At 39.1% G+C, this 16,468-nt stretch overlaps 1 protein-coding gene across 1 annotated transcript; it reads right to left on the reverse strand.

The window, feature by feature from the left end:
- Positions 1-4,183: 4,183 nt before the first annotated feature.
- On the reverse strand, positions 4,184-10,509 carry NDUFAF4 (NADH:ubiquinone oxidoreductase complex assembly factor 4). Its single transcript, XM_006095833.3, has 3 exons — positions 10,266-10,509; positions 9,436-9,539; positions 4,184-5,568 (listed from the first exon to the last, which is right to left on the reverse strand). The coding sequence occupies exons 1-3, from the start codon at positions 10,399-10,401 to the stop codon at positions 5,284-5,286; spliced, it is 525 nt and encodes a 174-aa protein (XP_006095895.1). The 5' UTR covers positions 10,402-10,509; the 3' UTR covers positions 4,184-5,283.
- Between the last annotated feature and the right edge of the window lie 5,959 nt (positions 10,510-16,468).

Genomic DNA, 16,468 nt, shown 5'->3' on the forward strand with positions numbered 1-16,468 from the left:
CTGACCCCAAATCTTCATCTCCAGGATTTCTTTTCTTCTTCTCTTCATGATGCAGAAAGTAAACTTTAGACCCAGACAATACTGATATGCAACCTGCACAGAGGGTCAGCATACATAGTTTGGATGGTCTGGTGCCATCGTAATTAATTATTCTAAAACCATCCCTGATCCAGAGCCCATCAACAAAGGAGTCTCTCAGACTTACTAAATCAGTCTATCATGGCAGATGGGGCTCAATCATGTACTTTTCCAGAGCTCCACAGGTGATTCTCACAGGGGTCACTGTGTAGTCCTGGCTCCATATGTACCAGGCACCTCACATGTCATCTCACTTAATCATTATAATCCCAGAGGGGCAACATAGTGTGTAGTAGTTAGGAGCACAAGGTTTTAAAAATAACGTACTAAGGCAGCAATTTTTCAACCAGTGTGCTGCAAGAATTTTTTTAAAACATGTAATACCTATTTAGTCAGGGGCACTGAACTCTTCCTTTAGATTGTCAAATAAAAATGTGACAACAGCCAGTACAATAGCCATCCAATGTGAATGCCCTGTCTTGAACCATAAATATATAGGTCATATAATAGAGCTGCATCTTATTGGTCACATTGCATAATAAGGTTGCATCTGATTAATTCTTGGTATCAGAAATTTTCATATACAAGTATAGGCACCTGATTTTTTAAAAAATTTGTTTGAATACTGTGTTAAAATGCTTTATTATTTTTTCTTTATTAAGGTATTACCTATGTGTCCTTATCTCTCCATTGCCCTCCACCCCCCTGCTCGTGCCCTCACCCCCCTAGTGTCTGTGTCCATTGGTTATGCTTACATGCATGCATACAAGTCCTTTGATTGATCTCTCCCCCTTACCCCCACCCTCCCCTGCCTTCCCTCTGAGGTTTGACAGTCTGATTGATGCTTCTCTGTCTGTTTTTGTTCATCAGTTTATGTTGTTCATTATATTCCATAAATGGGTGAGATCATATGATATTTATCTTTCTCTAACTTATTTTGCTTAGCATAATGCTCTCCAGGTCCATCCATGCTGTTGCAAATGGTAAGAGTTCCTTCTTTTTTACAGCAGCATAGTATTCCATCATGTAGATGTACCAGTTTTCTAATCCACTCATCTACTGATGGGCACATAGGCTGTTTCCAAATCTTAACTATTGTAAATTGTGCTGCTATGAACATAGGGATGCATATATCCTTTCTTATTGGTGTTTCCAGTTTCTTGGGATATATTCCTAGAAGTGGGATCACTGGGTCAAATGGGAGTCCATTTTTAGTTTTTTGAGGAAACTCCAAACTGTTCTGCACAGTGGCTGCACCAGTCTGCATTCCATCAGCAGTGCACAAGGGTTCCTTTTTCTCCACATCCTCAATAGCACCTGTCATTTGTTGATTTGTTGATGATAGCCATTCTGACAGGTGTGAGATGGTACCTCATTGTTGTTTTGATTTGTATCTCTTGGATGATTAGTGACTTTGAGCATGTTTTCATGTCTCTTGGACTTCTGTATGTCCTCTTTCAAAAAGTATTTATTTAGGTCCATTTCCCATTATTTTTATGGGATTGTTTATCTTCCTTTTGTTAAGTTGTATGAGTTCCCTGTAAATGTTGGAGATTAAACCCTTATCGGTGATAACATTTGCAAATATGTTCTCCCATGCAGTGGGCTTTCTTGTTTTGTTGATGGTTTCTTTTGCCGTGCAGTTTTTTATTTTTATGTAGTCCCATTTATTTATTTTCTCTTTAGTTTCCATTGCCCTAGGACAGGGGTGGGCAACCCCTGGCACGCGTGCCAAACATGGCACACCAGTAACTTTTGCTGGCACGCAAAACCCTCTCTTATAATCTTCCATCTACAATTTTTGTGAACATTTATATGACTTAAATGTTAAATTACAAGGAACTGGCAAGACACTTGATGTTTGGTTACATAAAGGCTTTTGAAAAGAAACTGGAAGTCTTTAAGAGGCATGTGGATGGTGAGAGATTTAGATATTTCCCAAACCTCACGAGGCACATCAAAGACCTCCCAAAGATGACAGAACAGACTGTCAAAGCCTTCAAAAGCTATTTTTAAACATCATCGAGTCAACTATTGAGTTCTCAAGATTTATGAAATTCAGAGAAATGGAAGAGACAGCAAAATTTATGAGGTTTCCAGACAGCATGAAACTGGAGGAACTAAACTTACAAATGTTTTCATGGATAGACATGGCTGACTTTGAAATGCAGTTGATTGAATTTCAGAGTAGCTCAGTTTGGAAGCAGAAATTTATTGACCTTAGAGTTGACTTGGAAAACATTGAAAAAAAGCAATTAGAGACAGGAGTACCAGAGAGAAGTGTCAAAAACGAACTATTGAGGACTTGGAATGCCATTCCAGAAAATTTTTTGTTTAAAAAATTTTGCAACAGCGTTACTCTCCATGTTTTCATCCACATACACTTGTGGATCTTTGTTCTCAGTGATGAATGTTGTTAAGCCTCGTAATAGGCGTAGCCTGATGGATGAAAGTAGTAGCTCGTGCATATCTCTGAAGGTCCTGAAATATAAACCTGATGTAAAATCTCTGTCAACAGTGATGCAGCAGCAAAAGTCCCACTGATAATATCAAACAGAGTCATAAAGTTTTCTATCAGTGTACATGTATACATTAAAAAATAAATGTATTTTTCATCATCATATACTGTTTTTGTCGCTCAAATGAATTTTATTATTTCTTCAAGGTTCTTCACATACGTACACTTTAAGAGATATCAAGTAGGCGTAACATGTTCTCAAAAACTTAGGGTTGGCACACAGAAGAATTTTGAGTCAGAGATTTTGCTGGTTTTGGCACGCACTCACAAAAAGTTTGCCCACTCCTGCCCTAGGAGCTGTATAGGTGAAGATATTGCTTTGGCATATGTCTGAGATTTTGCTGCCTATGGATTCCTCTAAGATTTTTATGGCTTCCCGTCTTACGTTTAAATCCTTTAACCATTCTGAGTTTATTTTTATGTAAGGTGTAAGTTAGCACCTGATTTTTAAAGTCACATTGGAGCAAAAAGGGTAGGTGATTACTTAATTTTTATAAATCAATCAAAATTAAACCAATTTTTCTTGTCTGATCAGGAAAAAATATATTTTTTGGGTTTGCCACAGAATTTTAGTAATTAGTTTATGTGTGCCATAAGATGAAGAGTGAAAATCATCATACTAGAGTTTAAATGAAGGTTCCAACACTTAGGAGGGTAGCTTTGAAAGGTTACTTTAGATCTCTGTTTCAATTTTCCCTGTAAAATGTGGTTAACAGTATTTATTCTCGACCTGTGGTAAATATTAAGCAAGCTAATACATATAAAGTACCTAGATCAGTGCCTAGTACAAGAATTGCTTTTAAGATGTTAGCAAGTATTACCTTTTTTACAGTCAAGGACATTTCCACGATCACATGGCTAGTGGTGTTGCTGAGATCTATAGGCAGGTTTTCTGGGTCTAACTCTACTCTTTCTGTGATACCACTACTACCCAAACACTCTCCTATAGGTAATAAAAAACAGGAATAGGCCAATGAATGATATGGGAAGTACTTTATTTTATCATGTGACACCACATAACAGCCACATTTTTACAGCTGCCCAACCACAGTATAGATTTGAATAGGAAAAATGGCTCAGAAATAGCAGTATTAGTGATTCAAGTATTGATCTTTATTTGATAAAGGATAGCAGTTTTGATGATTGATTTACCAGAGTTTTAAAATGTAATTTTATACTGAATCTTTTCTTAAAAAGAACTATTTTTAATTAAACTAGGTATAGTCACATAATGAAACCACATTTAAAAACATGCTTAAAATTCCCATCTGTCAATTTTGCTCTTAGTATTAAAAATGCCTAATTCCAAAATCATGCTGAAGGTCTCAGCATCTCTTACACTATTTCTAAGGGACTAACTGGGAGGTAATGAATGTCTATCTTCCTTCAGAAAGACAGTGATAACCTGGAATTTTTCTTACCATATTTCCCAATATACACCTTATGCCCTTTTGAGATATGCTTCTTATTGGCGCAGCAGAAAAATACAACAGGATTATGAAAACCTAAATTCTAAGCCAAGGTCATAATTGTAAATAGGTCATGAAACTTCCTTAGGACTCTGTTCTCCACTGCAAAAGAAAGTCATATTTGTTATCTTTTATTATTTTTATCTTCACAGTAACCCATAGAGTTAAGACAGCATTACAATCATTTATAGAGGAAATCATTCTCAAAGAGGTTACACAATCCAGCCAAAATCTCACATGTAATAACATAACAGAGTTGAACTTAATACAATTTTGCTCAAGACCCTAGTACTAGTATGTGTTGTGCTCATAAATTTGTTAAATGCAGCAACAATTTCCCAGGTCCCTTCCAATGATCACATTTTATGCTTCCACTTGCTATTTTCTTTCAACCAGCATTTAAATGAGAAAATATGTATATCTGGTCACCAAATTTATCATGGTTCTTTGATTTAACCATTCTTAAAAATTTTCTTGTATTTTCACAGTAAATCCAAAGTTTTCTTTTCTTTTTTTTTTTTTTTCAGATGACTTCCACTACTGCCTGCCTCTATGAAAGCTCTTGGACTTACCTGTTTGCTTGTCAAAGTACAGATTTGCTAAAATTTTAAAACATTCTTTTTTATAATCTTAAGTTATTTCAAAATAAAATTTTAAAAAGGCCTTACTAATTCTTATTCCCTGTAGTAATAAAAATGTATTTTCTATTGGTTTTGTATCCAGTTTCCTGTCTGCCTTTAGTTGGGAAATACTGTTGTTCTACCTCACTGTCAAGCCTCCCTTTCCCTAACAAGAAAATGTCAGTCATAAGAGTCAGGAAAGCTCTTACTTTCACTATTCCATAGGAAGAATAAACTAACCACCTGAATTGGAAAGTTAAACTTTAAGTGTCAAATAAGGGATTCAGGACATTTCCTAAGAGGTCATATGACCAGCTTAAATGCTGATATGCTTAAAATAACACTTAAAATTAACTCTTTTATGTGCAATAAATTTATATACCTGCTAGTTAGTCATGCTGATATTACACCCGAATACATACATGCCTAAACCAAATTAAAATTGAAAACAAAATTTACTCTATCAGCAGAGATCAATAAATAGGATGCACTCATAAGGAGGGAGCTTTAAACATTCAGTAATTTATATAATTTAATATGCTAAAAATGAGAAAATAAACAGGGCATGGGGATAGGAAAAGTAATTCCAACAGTTCCTTCATTTTGATTGAATTGCTTTCTTGCCTTCAGGAGGGAAGATTTTGACTTCAAAAGTAACGAAATATTTGAGAACAGAATTTACATCTTTCTGTTCTAGATGGTATTCTTTTGCTATTTTCTCAGCAGTCCATTTATCTGGATAAAGTTTATGATTATTGAGAAGTGTCAAAGCCTCTACAATGGAAACTTTGCCTTTGGGAATGTTCTCAATATTTATGTCAAAATGATTGCCTTTCGGCAATCTGAACTCCTTTGGCTCTTGAGGTGTTCCAGCATCTTTGTCCTAGTGTCAAAAGACAAAAACAAACAAAAAGGTTTTCAAGATGAGAGAAAAGATTTGACATCTACAGACATGCTTCTCAAATCTCCACTATTCTCCTTCAAGTAAATACTACACATGCTTCTCCAAACTACATTTTCTCATTATGATGAGCCACAGTTCAATGGCAATCACATCATCATTTAATCACTATAGCTCAACCATCATGAAGAAATCCAGGTAATTCTAGAAAATAATACTCGAATGTATACCATCTATTCCCATTATTTCATTTGTATATTAAAAGGACAATTGGATTAGGTTAAGACTGCTTTAGAAGGGCAGGACTCTGACACTGACCTAAGTTTACTTGATGATCTCCATTCTGATTCTAAGTTTTGCATTTCATATTCAATGCCTCCAAACATGAGTAATGAATTTAAATATTGCCAGAGATTTTCCCTCTTCAGAGAAAATAAACAAATGCTTTTAATACTCCAACAAACATAAATAAAACATTTTATGCACACCCATCTTTTCACCTGTCTGTACAGTAAAACCTCGCTATAACAGGCTAATTTGGGTGAGGAGGTGTCTGTTAAAGCCGAAAGTCCATTATACAGTAAAGTAGGTTTTCTGAATACGAATGTTAAAAAATTGACAAATTAGTTTACCTATTTTAACTTATGTAGACATGTGTAATTTAAATTAAGTATGTATGAAAAGTTTAATTTCACAGAAAAGTTTTTTATATGTATTACTATAATTTTAAATTTATACTGAATAGGTCTAGTAAATGTGTGCATTAACCGGTCTCCTTGAGCAAACAAATGCACAGGGCTCGGGCGTGGCTTAGCTCACATGGGAACATCGGCCTTCACTCCTTAAAACTGCTACAGAAAGTCATGCCACAGACAACGGAACCATAACCTCCAGTGATGAAGTGTGATCATTTCCCGAGCTGTGACTCTTGGATTTAAATATGTAAACTACAGTTGCAGATATGTAATATTTATTTATGTCAGTGAAATTACTATAGTGTTTTTTCCAGCATATGGCCTTTTCACTAAAATTTGTTAAAAATAACAGTGAATTAATAACAAAAAAAAAGCCTATTAATTTAATTATAAGTAAATCTTGGTTAAAAGCATTTTAAAGTTAACAAGATATTAATCTTTGCATGACGTATGGACTAGAAATTTAGTCCATTAAATCAAGGCTGTACCATCCAAGCTTAATCCTTGAATTTGTGCTCTGTATTTCATTCGTTACCTACTATGCCAATCGTTCATTCCCTTTTTTCCTCTTGCTTTCACTTGTATCCTGCCTAATGCTGCTGTTTGGTCCAAATGTAAAAATGCTGTAGTCACCTTAAAAACATCCACAAACCCAAACCCAAAATATCCTTTATGACCAGTTTTTTTCCTTCTGGTTAAGCTTTACAAAAATAATTCATTTTTTTAAATTTCTAATCCATAAGACACTTTTCAGGCTTTATTTGAACTCACTAGAGCACCTGAAGCTTGGTTTCAATGCCACCCTTCTCCTAGTTTCCCATCTTTCTCTCCAGTGGCTCCTTCTTTGTTTTCTTTGTGGACACCTTCCCTTCAGCTGCCCCTTAAATGTTAGTGTGCCCCAAGTTCTGGCCTGGGCCCTCCTTTCACCCTATACTCTATTACTCTTCCTAAGTAATCCATGCCACCTTCAGTTTCATTACTACCTACATGTTAATTACTTTCAAATGTGACCTCTAACCTAGACTTTCTCCTTACTTCCAGACCCAAATTCCCAAATGCCTAATGGGCATCTTTACTTAGATAATCTACAGGCACCGCAAAATCAACATGTCTAAAACTGAATTTATCCCTTTCCTCCGAAAAGCTAATTCTAGCCCCATATTCTCTATCTCAGTGACTAACACCACCTACCTCCCATATCCCATTCCAAAATTCAAAGCTTCTCTTATGTCTTGTTACACCTGACACCTCCCTCTCCCTCACGCATAATATCCAATCAGTGACCAAATCCAATTGATACTGCCTCCTAAATCCCTCTCAAAGCCATTCACTTCTCTCCTAGTCACTAAATCACTTTAGTCCAAGCCAATGTCTCTTGAAGAAATTACTGCAAAAGCCTCTTAACTGGTATTCTCTCACGATAAAACACGTTTTGTTCTTTCCTAACCCACTCTCAAAACTGTCCTTATTAAACGCTGGCAGCCCGTCTATGTTTCTCTCTCACATCAGTGTTTCTCCCTCTCCCTTCCTCTCTCTGTAAAAAACAATAAGACAATTAATTAATTAATTTAAAAATAATTATTTGGTATATGATAGGCACAGTATCATTGATGTCTAGAGACATCACAAATGAATTGCCAAAAAGAAAAAAGGGACAAAGAACATAAATAGGTACCTTCAACCTTTTTTATCACTCTCCCTTGAACCTTTTTAGACTTTCCTAATAACCCCTTTAAATTTTAACACCCCTATATATCTCTTTATGCATTGTATCTATATATCGTGTTTTACATGTAAAATCTTTTTTTTGCTCTCCAAAAGCCAATTTTCAAATGCATGATTTAACATGAGAGAAACAACGTTTATGGAAGTATTATTCAATACCTGCCTAAAAATAACAAAGAACATGAACATCAAATCCTATTATCTTCTTTATGTGAGCATTTGGTGATACCTAAACCCAATAACTTCTACTACATGTAATAATGTACAAACTTTATTTTACACATGAGCTTTATTTTTCTTTTCTATTGAAAAGTATACTAATAACTATATCTTTGTCAGTCTATTACCTATCCAGAGAGAGACAGAACAAGAGAATTTTAGAATGGAAAAAAATCTGGAAGTTGTCACTGGCACTTGCCACTTCTTTAATCAAACTCTTCCCCTTACTTAGAAACTTCCTGCCCCCACAAACTCATCTGGTTAACTCCCATGCATCCCTCGGGTGTCAGCCTGCATGTCACTTCCTCAGAAACCATCCCTGATCCTCCAATCTCAAACAAGTCCTCCTGATACACTCACAGTGCCTATATTTCTCCTTCAGATCAGTAATTACGTACTGTAGTTGCTCATTTGTTTCATGCCTGTGTCCCTCCTGATACTATGAGCACTGTGAGAACAAGGACTAGGTTTATTTTGTTCATCACCATACACAATGCGCTTATATCTGGCATTTATATATGGATTTACACATAGGTTCCCATTCTCAATGTATTCTTCTACGTATCCTATCTGAACATATTTTTAAAAATCAAACAAACACCACCAATACACCACTAAAAGAATCCCTGAAATTAAAACATATCTCAATACACTGAAGGGTAAATCAATAAATATATTTTTATTGATTTCAGAGAGGATGGGAGAGGGAGAGAGAAACTTCAATGATAAGAATCATTGATCGGCTGCCTCCTGCACTCCTCCTGCTGGGGATAGAGCCCAAAACCCAGGCCGGTGCCCTGATGGGGAATCCAACTGTGACCTCTTGGTTCATAGGTCAAGGCTCAACCACTGACCCACGTGAGCTGGGCAAGAAAACAGTATTAAAGCTCTCCTTTGGTCATTCAAATGGACAACCAGTACAAGTACCTTGCCAAATCTTACAAATTCTGAAATGATATAAAATAATTCACACAGCTGCATTCAATCAATAGTTTCACAAATCTTTTGGAATTTTGGTAAATATCCAATGCACCGAGGCCTGTGAGCCTTGCTTAGACCCCGGGTTTAAGCTTTGCCAGTGCACTGTATTCTGGTCGCGACTCCACTGACAGGTCACAGCTGCAGAGCACCTCACTCCCTTTTACCACCTGCCACACTTCTCCGATCACCAAAAAGGTTGAATTCTTTACTGCATGAAAACACACATTACCTGCGCAGAAGACACCGGATCTCTGGAATTAACGTACACATCTCTCAGTAATGACAGCAATTTGTCATCTTTCCTACCAATTTCTCCCTTAATATCCGCTTGGCCTAAGGAAAGAAAAAGAATGTCAACAAAATGAAAACCAAGTAAGAATGCCCTCTGAGTCCCTAAACACTTAACACACGACAGTCGCTATTTGTGTTAAGAAACAATCGCTGGAGCAGCACGGAAAGTATTTTATTTTATTTATTTATTTATTTTAATTTTTTTTATTTTATTGATTTTTTACAGAGAGGAAGGGAGAGGAACAGAGAGCCAGAAACATCGATGAGAGAGAAACACCGATCAGCTGCCTCCTGCACACCCCCTACTGGGGAAGTGCCCGCAACCAAGGTACATGCCCTTGACTGGAATCGAACCTGGGACCCTTCAGTCCGCAGGCCGACGCTCTATCCACTGAGCTAAACTAGTCAGGGCCGGAAAGTATTTTAAAGCAAACCAGCACGCTAGGTCGCTCTGCGGAGACACCTGCTGAACACTTCCGCTGCCCGGGAGTCCCTGTCGCCAGCGGCCAACCGGGCGGACAAAACGCCGGCGAGGACCGCGGCGGCGGGGGCACTCGCGGGACGTCACCCCCGGGACTGCGAGGTGCGGAGCCGCCACTCCAAGGCGGGCCTCAGGGACCGGCTCAATGCCACCGGCCCGAGCTCGGTGGCCCCAGCCCCTGCGGCCCACTCGGGCCACCCCGGCCCGGGACCCACAGCCACCCGCGCGGCCCCGCCCACCACCCGCTCCGGCAGCCGCGAGCCGGCCCGCGCGCTCCGAACCCTTACCGCTCATCTGCTCCCGCAGGAGGCTCTTGGTGGAGGGGTGCCTGGGGGCGGGAGAGGGCTTCACCTTGCTGATCTCCCGGGCCGCCCGGTTCTCCAGGTTGAAGTTCCTGATCGCGCGAACCACCGCGGCCCCCATCTCTTCACAGCATGATGCCCTCAGGTTCACGCTGCACGTGGGAAACCCGGCAAGGGCGACCTCGGGACACACCGAGCATGCGCAAGGCAGGGATCGACCCGGAGAACCGGAGCTGAGCGCGCGCCGTTTGCCCCCTAGCGTTCGGGAGGGCTCACGCCGCGCCGCCGCCTCCAATGAAGCAAAAGGAGCGCCGCTCTCCGGGGCGGGGCTCACGGCGGAGGGGCGGGGCTCACGGCGGAGGGGCGGGGCTCACGGGCGGAGGGGCGGGGCTCACGGGCGGAGGGGCGGGGCTCACGGGCGGAGGGGCGGGGCTCACGGCGGAGGGGCGGGGCTCACGGGCGGAGGGGCGGGCTCAGGCTCACGCTGGTCCTACGCTGTGGAGGCGCCTGGGGACACCCGGGAAGCTTGAAAACAGTTCCAGGCCGCGCACGCTTTCCGATTTCATGCCTCTGCGGTGAGGCCCGGCATTGGCTCAAGCTTCCCACGTGATTCCAAAGTCCCAGGACGAGTAGAGGAAGTCACAGGCAATTGACCTTGAAGTCCTTTCACTGGTCCGTGCCGCGAAAGAGGAGCCAGTAGCGATGGCATTAGTTGCTCCCGGATAAAGGAAGGTTCGGAAAATGCCCTTTCCTGCCTTTGTGAGAGGAACGTCGTGAACGTGTATTCATTTTGGATGACTATTTGTTCTCTGTCATTCTTATTTAAAACCCCTTATTTTTCTGTCCCCTTACGTGGTGCATTTCTGAGCCACCGTGTTCTCTCTTGATTTTTTTACATCCCGCTGTTGTAATTCCTTTGACCTAATTTTACTGATTTCACTTATGCTGCCCTTTCTTTTCTCTTTATTTTTTATATTAATTTGCGTTATTTGTCCATACTATTAACTGCTGAGTCACCGCGTCATTCCCGTTTTTCCCTGCATTACTCCTTTCTTTTTAAGCCAGAGAAACCGTGTAACTTAATGGAAGGAACAGCCAATTAAACAGGAAAAAAACACGGGTGTTGTGTTCTCTCCCTCTCCCTTCCTTCCATTTCTGAATGGATCACTGTTGCTGATTTTATTTATTGAAGATTGCCATTAGTCCATATTAAAGAACCTACCAGGAAGTAGCAGGGTTTCCAAAGCTACAATATTTTTCACAGACTGTGGCTGCAAAGATGTTTTTGGTGTTCCCAGATATGCTCAGCAAAGTGAAGTTGATTGTGTGTTTTTTTGTTTTTTAATCGCTTAAGCACAAGAAAGAGTACAGGTAAAGATAATCGAATTGAAGTAATAATAATTTTTAAGAAAAGAATTACAGTAAAGAAAGGGCAGTTTTATTTAAAAAAAACTACTGTTATTATTAAATATACTTAATCATAACAAATGTCTTACAAGGACCCTAGCTTCCACCATTGATTATTATGAAGAGTTTTTACTGGGATTGGTATACGGTTAGTTGGTAAGTTATCCTGAAGGTGGCAGGCTACTCCAAGATTTCCATCTTTGCAACGTAAACTTGCTCCGAACTGCTTTTTAGCCCAGGTATTTATATTTCCACAGGTGCCGAGAAATTTTCATCTACCTCATTATGTCCATGAGCTTCAAAAATTATGGTAGCAATTCAAGTCATTGTCTGTTAAAATATTTTAAAAGTGAAAAACGATTTTCATGGAAATTCCACCACATTTCTGGCAGCATAAAAAGTAATGTTAGACAAAAGTGACAGGAAGTGTAGGTTGCTGTGGGGATTACCACATAAAGAATTCCTTGAATTAACCACATTTAGGTAGAGTTCGGATTAAATATTGATGGAACTTCCAGCCTATGCCAGCGGCTTTGCCTAGTTCTGGCTTGGTGCTGCTCAGGCCTGCAAAGAACCAATGACAAGGCAGAGGTACCCCACCAGAAATGCACAATTGGCTCTCACCCCTTGGGAATCATCATGGAATTAACACTTGAACCACAAATGCATAAATCCAGCTCTTCTTGTCAAAACATAAATTAAGAGGAAGTCTGAATTCAGAATCCCCCTGGGCTTAAGGGTCAAAGTCAGGTCTCCAACTAGCTTGCTGCTCAGAATTAAGCATCTGTCTGAGAGGAGTGTTATGATAGGTGCGTTTTGCTGAATACCTTAGGATACAAATAAAATAGATCCAGGGTCTTGCCAACACATTAGAATGTAAATTCTATGAGGAAAGGATTTTTTTATCCATTTTGTTTACAGCTGTATTCATCACATTGAACTGTGCTTGGTACACAATAGGAACTGAATGTCAAGTAAATCTCAAATGAACCCAAAGACAAGCAAGTCCCCTGAGGTGGAATCCAGACCTTAAACAGGTTCTCTTTGCTCAAAAATGAGTCCTTGTGAAAGTCACTGGAGACTTCCAACATTTCTTGGTAGCCAGTAATTGCATAATTTCATCCTCATATCTTCTTTGACTATGACTTTGTCTCCCTCCTTCCTTTGTAATATTCTTGTGATTACATGGATCTAACATGAATAAATCCAGAATAATCTTCCTATCTCAAGAGCCTTAATCACATCTGCAAAGTACCTTTTGCAAGTTCTTGGGATTAAGAGGTAGACATCTTTGGGGTGTGTGTGTGGGGGCGGGGACGGCGGGGGAGGGCATTGTTCTGCCCACTATAGTCATCATCTTCAGAATATTCACATATACCGATGTAGCTATGATCATGTAGTAAAAGACAGATAGAATGATGGAGAAAATGTCCAGTACAGGCAGTCCTCGGGTTACGTCGGACGACATGCGTCATTTCATGATTACGTTGCCATCTCCCATTTATTTATTAAAAAAAAAAAAAGCTCTGTTATTTCGACGTGTGTACATATGTGCTTTTTTTATTATTTATTTACCACAAGTAAAGGTCAGGAATTGTTCTCTTTCTTTTAAATTTTTTTTTTACTGTTTCACTTCGTTACTGCTGTGTATGTGCTCCATGTGAGTGACGTAGGGGCTTATGTAGGTGGGTGCCGACTTACGGCGAAAATCACGTTAAGTCGCACCGTAGGAACGGATCTCCGACGTAACCCCGAGGACCTACTGTATTCTTCATTCAGCTCCACTGAGCTTATATTCCAATGAAATTACCTAATTGTTGAAAGAATAAAACCAACCCGTTTGGGTAGTAGTACTCTTTCTCTCAGGTTTGCCTAAGAGCCATGGTAGCTCACTAGTAAATTTGACACTAATGTGCCAGGTCAGCTCTGCCCAGGGAGGCAATTCTTATGTTCCCAGCCTCTCATCTTCTCTGTATCTGAGAAGCCTCCATGAGCAAGAGTATGAATCTGCCTTGTATATAAAGCAACATGACCAGTTTCCCTAATTACAGCATCTTAGAGATGCCAGAAGTTCACCACTTGTCTTACTCTCCTTTCCACTCCATTATTTCCATCTTGGTTTAGAATTTTACAATTTCACCCACCCATTTCTTTCATTGCATTGATATTTTTCTCCTCTTTTCTGCCTATACACACTTTTAAAAGGCAGGTCCTCGTGGGGACGGCAAGCCATTTGTGGAAGAGCTTATCAGTTCTCTGAACTCTCAGACTGGAAGAAGATAGCTGTCTGAAAAGCAGGGGGAGAGAGAAGGAAAGCAGAAACAGAGATTACTGGGGGGGAAAAAACATAGAAAATGAGAGAGAAAGGAACAAAAACGTAGTCTGAGGCAGAAAGGAGCATCTAGAACTCTTAACATGGCCAATGAGGCTCCTCTCCTGCAGCTTCTCTTGTGATTCTCCTCGTACAAACTATTTAGAAATGAACAACATTGAAAGAAAGAACTATCAAAACCTGTGGAATGAGTCAAAGCAGTATTGGAAGAAAATGTGTGGGTTTCTATTGAATACATTTCTTAGAACACTAGAAAGAGTGGAGGTAAATAAGTATGAATTAAACATGTAAATCAAAACACAAGGAAAAATATCAAATTAAAAAAAATTTTTAAGGACTGATGATAAATTTTATAGAAAAACACAGTTCTTTTAAAATATACAATCTGACAAATTTAAAAATAAAGGCACAAATAAAACCCCTTAGAAATTTTTTTGGAAGGAATATGATCACAAATATAAAGTTATTTTTAATTGAGAGAAAATGATATGTACAGGTTTGTATACAACTTTGATATATGTTTCCTCCCCTTAAGTTACTTATTTCTAACCGATAGAATGTGGCAAATGTGAACAGAGTTGAGTAGAACAGAATAGAATAAGGATAGATATAGCACATAGTCGACTAGAGAGTAGACTATGGTCACGTTCATTATTAGCTCATGTTAGATAAGACTCCATCCTAGGAGATAGAAGTGAGCAATTCTCCTGTTGGTCTTGATGAAGCAAACCACCATGTTGTTACACGTCTTTCAGAAAAGCCATGTGGCAAGGAATTTCAGGGGCCTTTAGGAGATGAAAGCAGCCCCCAAGAGACAGCCAGAAAGAAACAGGTATCTCAGTCTCACAACCACAAGCGACTGAATTTTGCCAACAATCCCATGAGCCTGGAAGAGGTCTCCAAGCTCCAGAAATTAACACAGCCCAGTCAATACTGTAGAATCATTTCCATTTATTCACTAAATATATTTGGTTACATTCAGCACCCATTATTAATAATAAATTTAATCAGCTAAGACTAGAAAAAAGCTTTATTTACTTGATAAAGAGTACACATTAAAAATTATAGAAAATATCATATTAAATGGTGAAATGTTAGGAGCAACCCCAGTAAAGTCAGTGTTCTCTACTATTGGCCTTATTTAACCTTTTGCTGAAGGTCCTAGCTAATAAGAACAAGAATAGGAAGTAAGAATGATTTGTTCTTTTGCAAAATCAGTACCTTTGTCTTCCTAGAAAATTCAGGAAAATCATTGAAAGCATTTTTAGATCTTATAAAAGAATTCAATAAGCTAGCTGTCCTACACATTAGTTAGAAAACGAATGGCCAAAAAATCCCATTGATGATGACCACAAAAACTATTACGCCTCTTAAAATAAACTTCCAAAACTGCAAAACCCAAATTAAGTAAACCACAAAACTTAAGAAAATACAAAAAAGGAACACATGGCTAGATAGATGCACCAGGTTTCTTTCTTTTTTAAAATTTAATCCGCACCTCAAAGAGAGAGAAACATCGATGTGAGAAGAAAATATTGATTGGTCACCCTCCTTATTTGTCCCAACCAGGAACCAAACCTGCAACCCAGAAAATCAAATCTGCCCTGACTGGGAATCAAAGCAAGAGCATGTAGGTGCACAGGACGATGCTCTAACCAACCGAGCCACTCCATTTGGGCTATACCAGGTTACTTGATGATGGTCCAAAGAGTTTAAAAGTGTCAACTCTTCCACAAATTAATCTATGAATTTGATATGATTCCAGTGGAAATTGTGAAGTTAAACATGAAAACTGACACTAGAGTTCACCTGGGAGATAAGATGTGAAAAAATAGGCAGTTAATTTTTGAAAAACAGCAATGATCAAGGACATAAGATATTAGAACACAATATAAAACTTTACTGTGTAATATTGAAATAAGAATAGGTAAATAAATCAGTAAATATAATAGTGATGGGACAGATCTAATTATGTATAGAGTGACATTTAAAATCGCTCTGTGATGTAGGGACCTAACTTTACCCCCTCTCCCCAGAGAGGCAAATTTCCAACTACATTTATTTACCAATCTGCCATATCCCCTTGCTCTCCATTCCCATTTGTCACCTGGTTCCTTGTCTCCTTTTTTCTCTCCACTTTTCCCTGCATAACTTAGCTTTCATAATGTATCTGCCCTTTCACACCGCACACACAGTCTTGGTTTTCATGGAAGTAGGGAACATTTTGTTATGCCTTTGATTTGATTCCAATGAGGTAATTTCGTTCTGTCCTTAGCAATTTAATCAGTACAATAATTCTTTATCTTGGCCCTGGCTAGAGAAGGTACTCCTGACAATTTGGCAAGGAAAGCAAGTGAAAAGTCCTAAAGAACAAGCAAATGCACTCTAGCCGGTTTTGCTAAGTGGTTAGAGCCTCAGGGTTGAGGGTTTGATTCCAGTCAAGAGCATG

Source organism: Myotis lucifugus, unplaced genomic scaffold (assembly GCF_000147115.1).
Source record: "Myotis lucifugus unplaced genomic scaffold, Myoluc2.0 scaffold_161, whole genome shotgun sequence".
In the NCBI taxonomy this organism is placed as follows: domain Eukaryota; kingdom Metazoa; phylum Chordata; class Mammalia; order Chiroptera; family Vespertilionidae; genus Myotis; species Myotis lucifugus.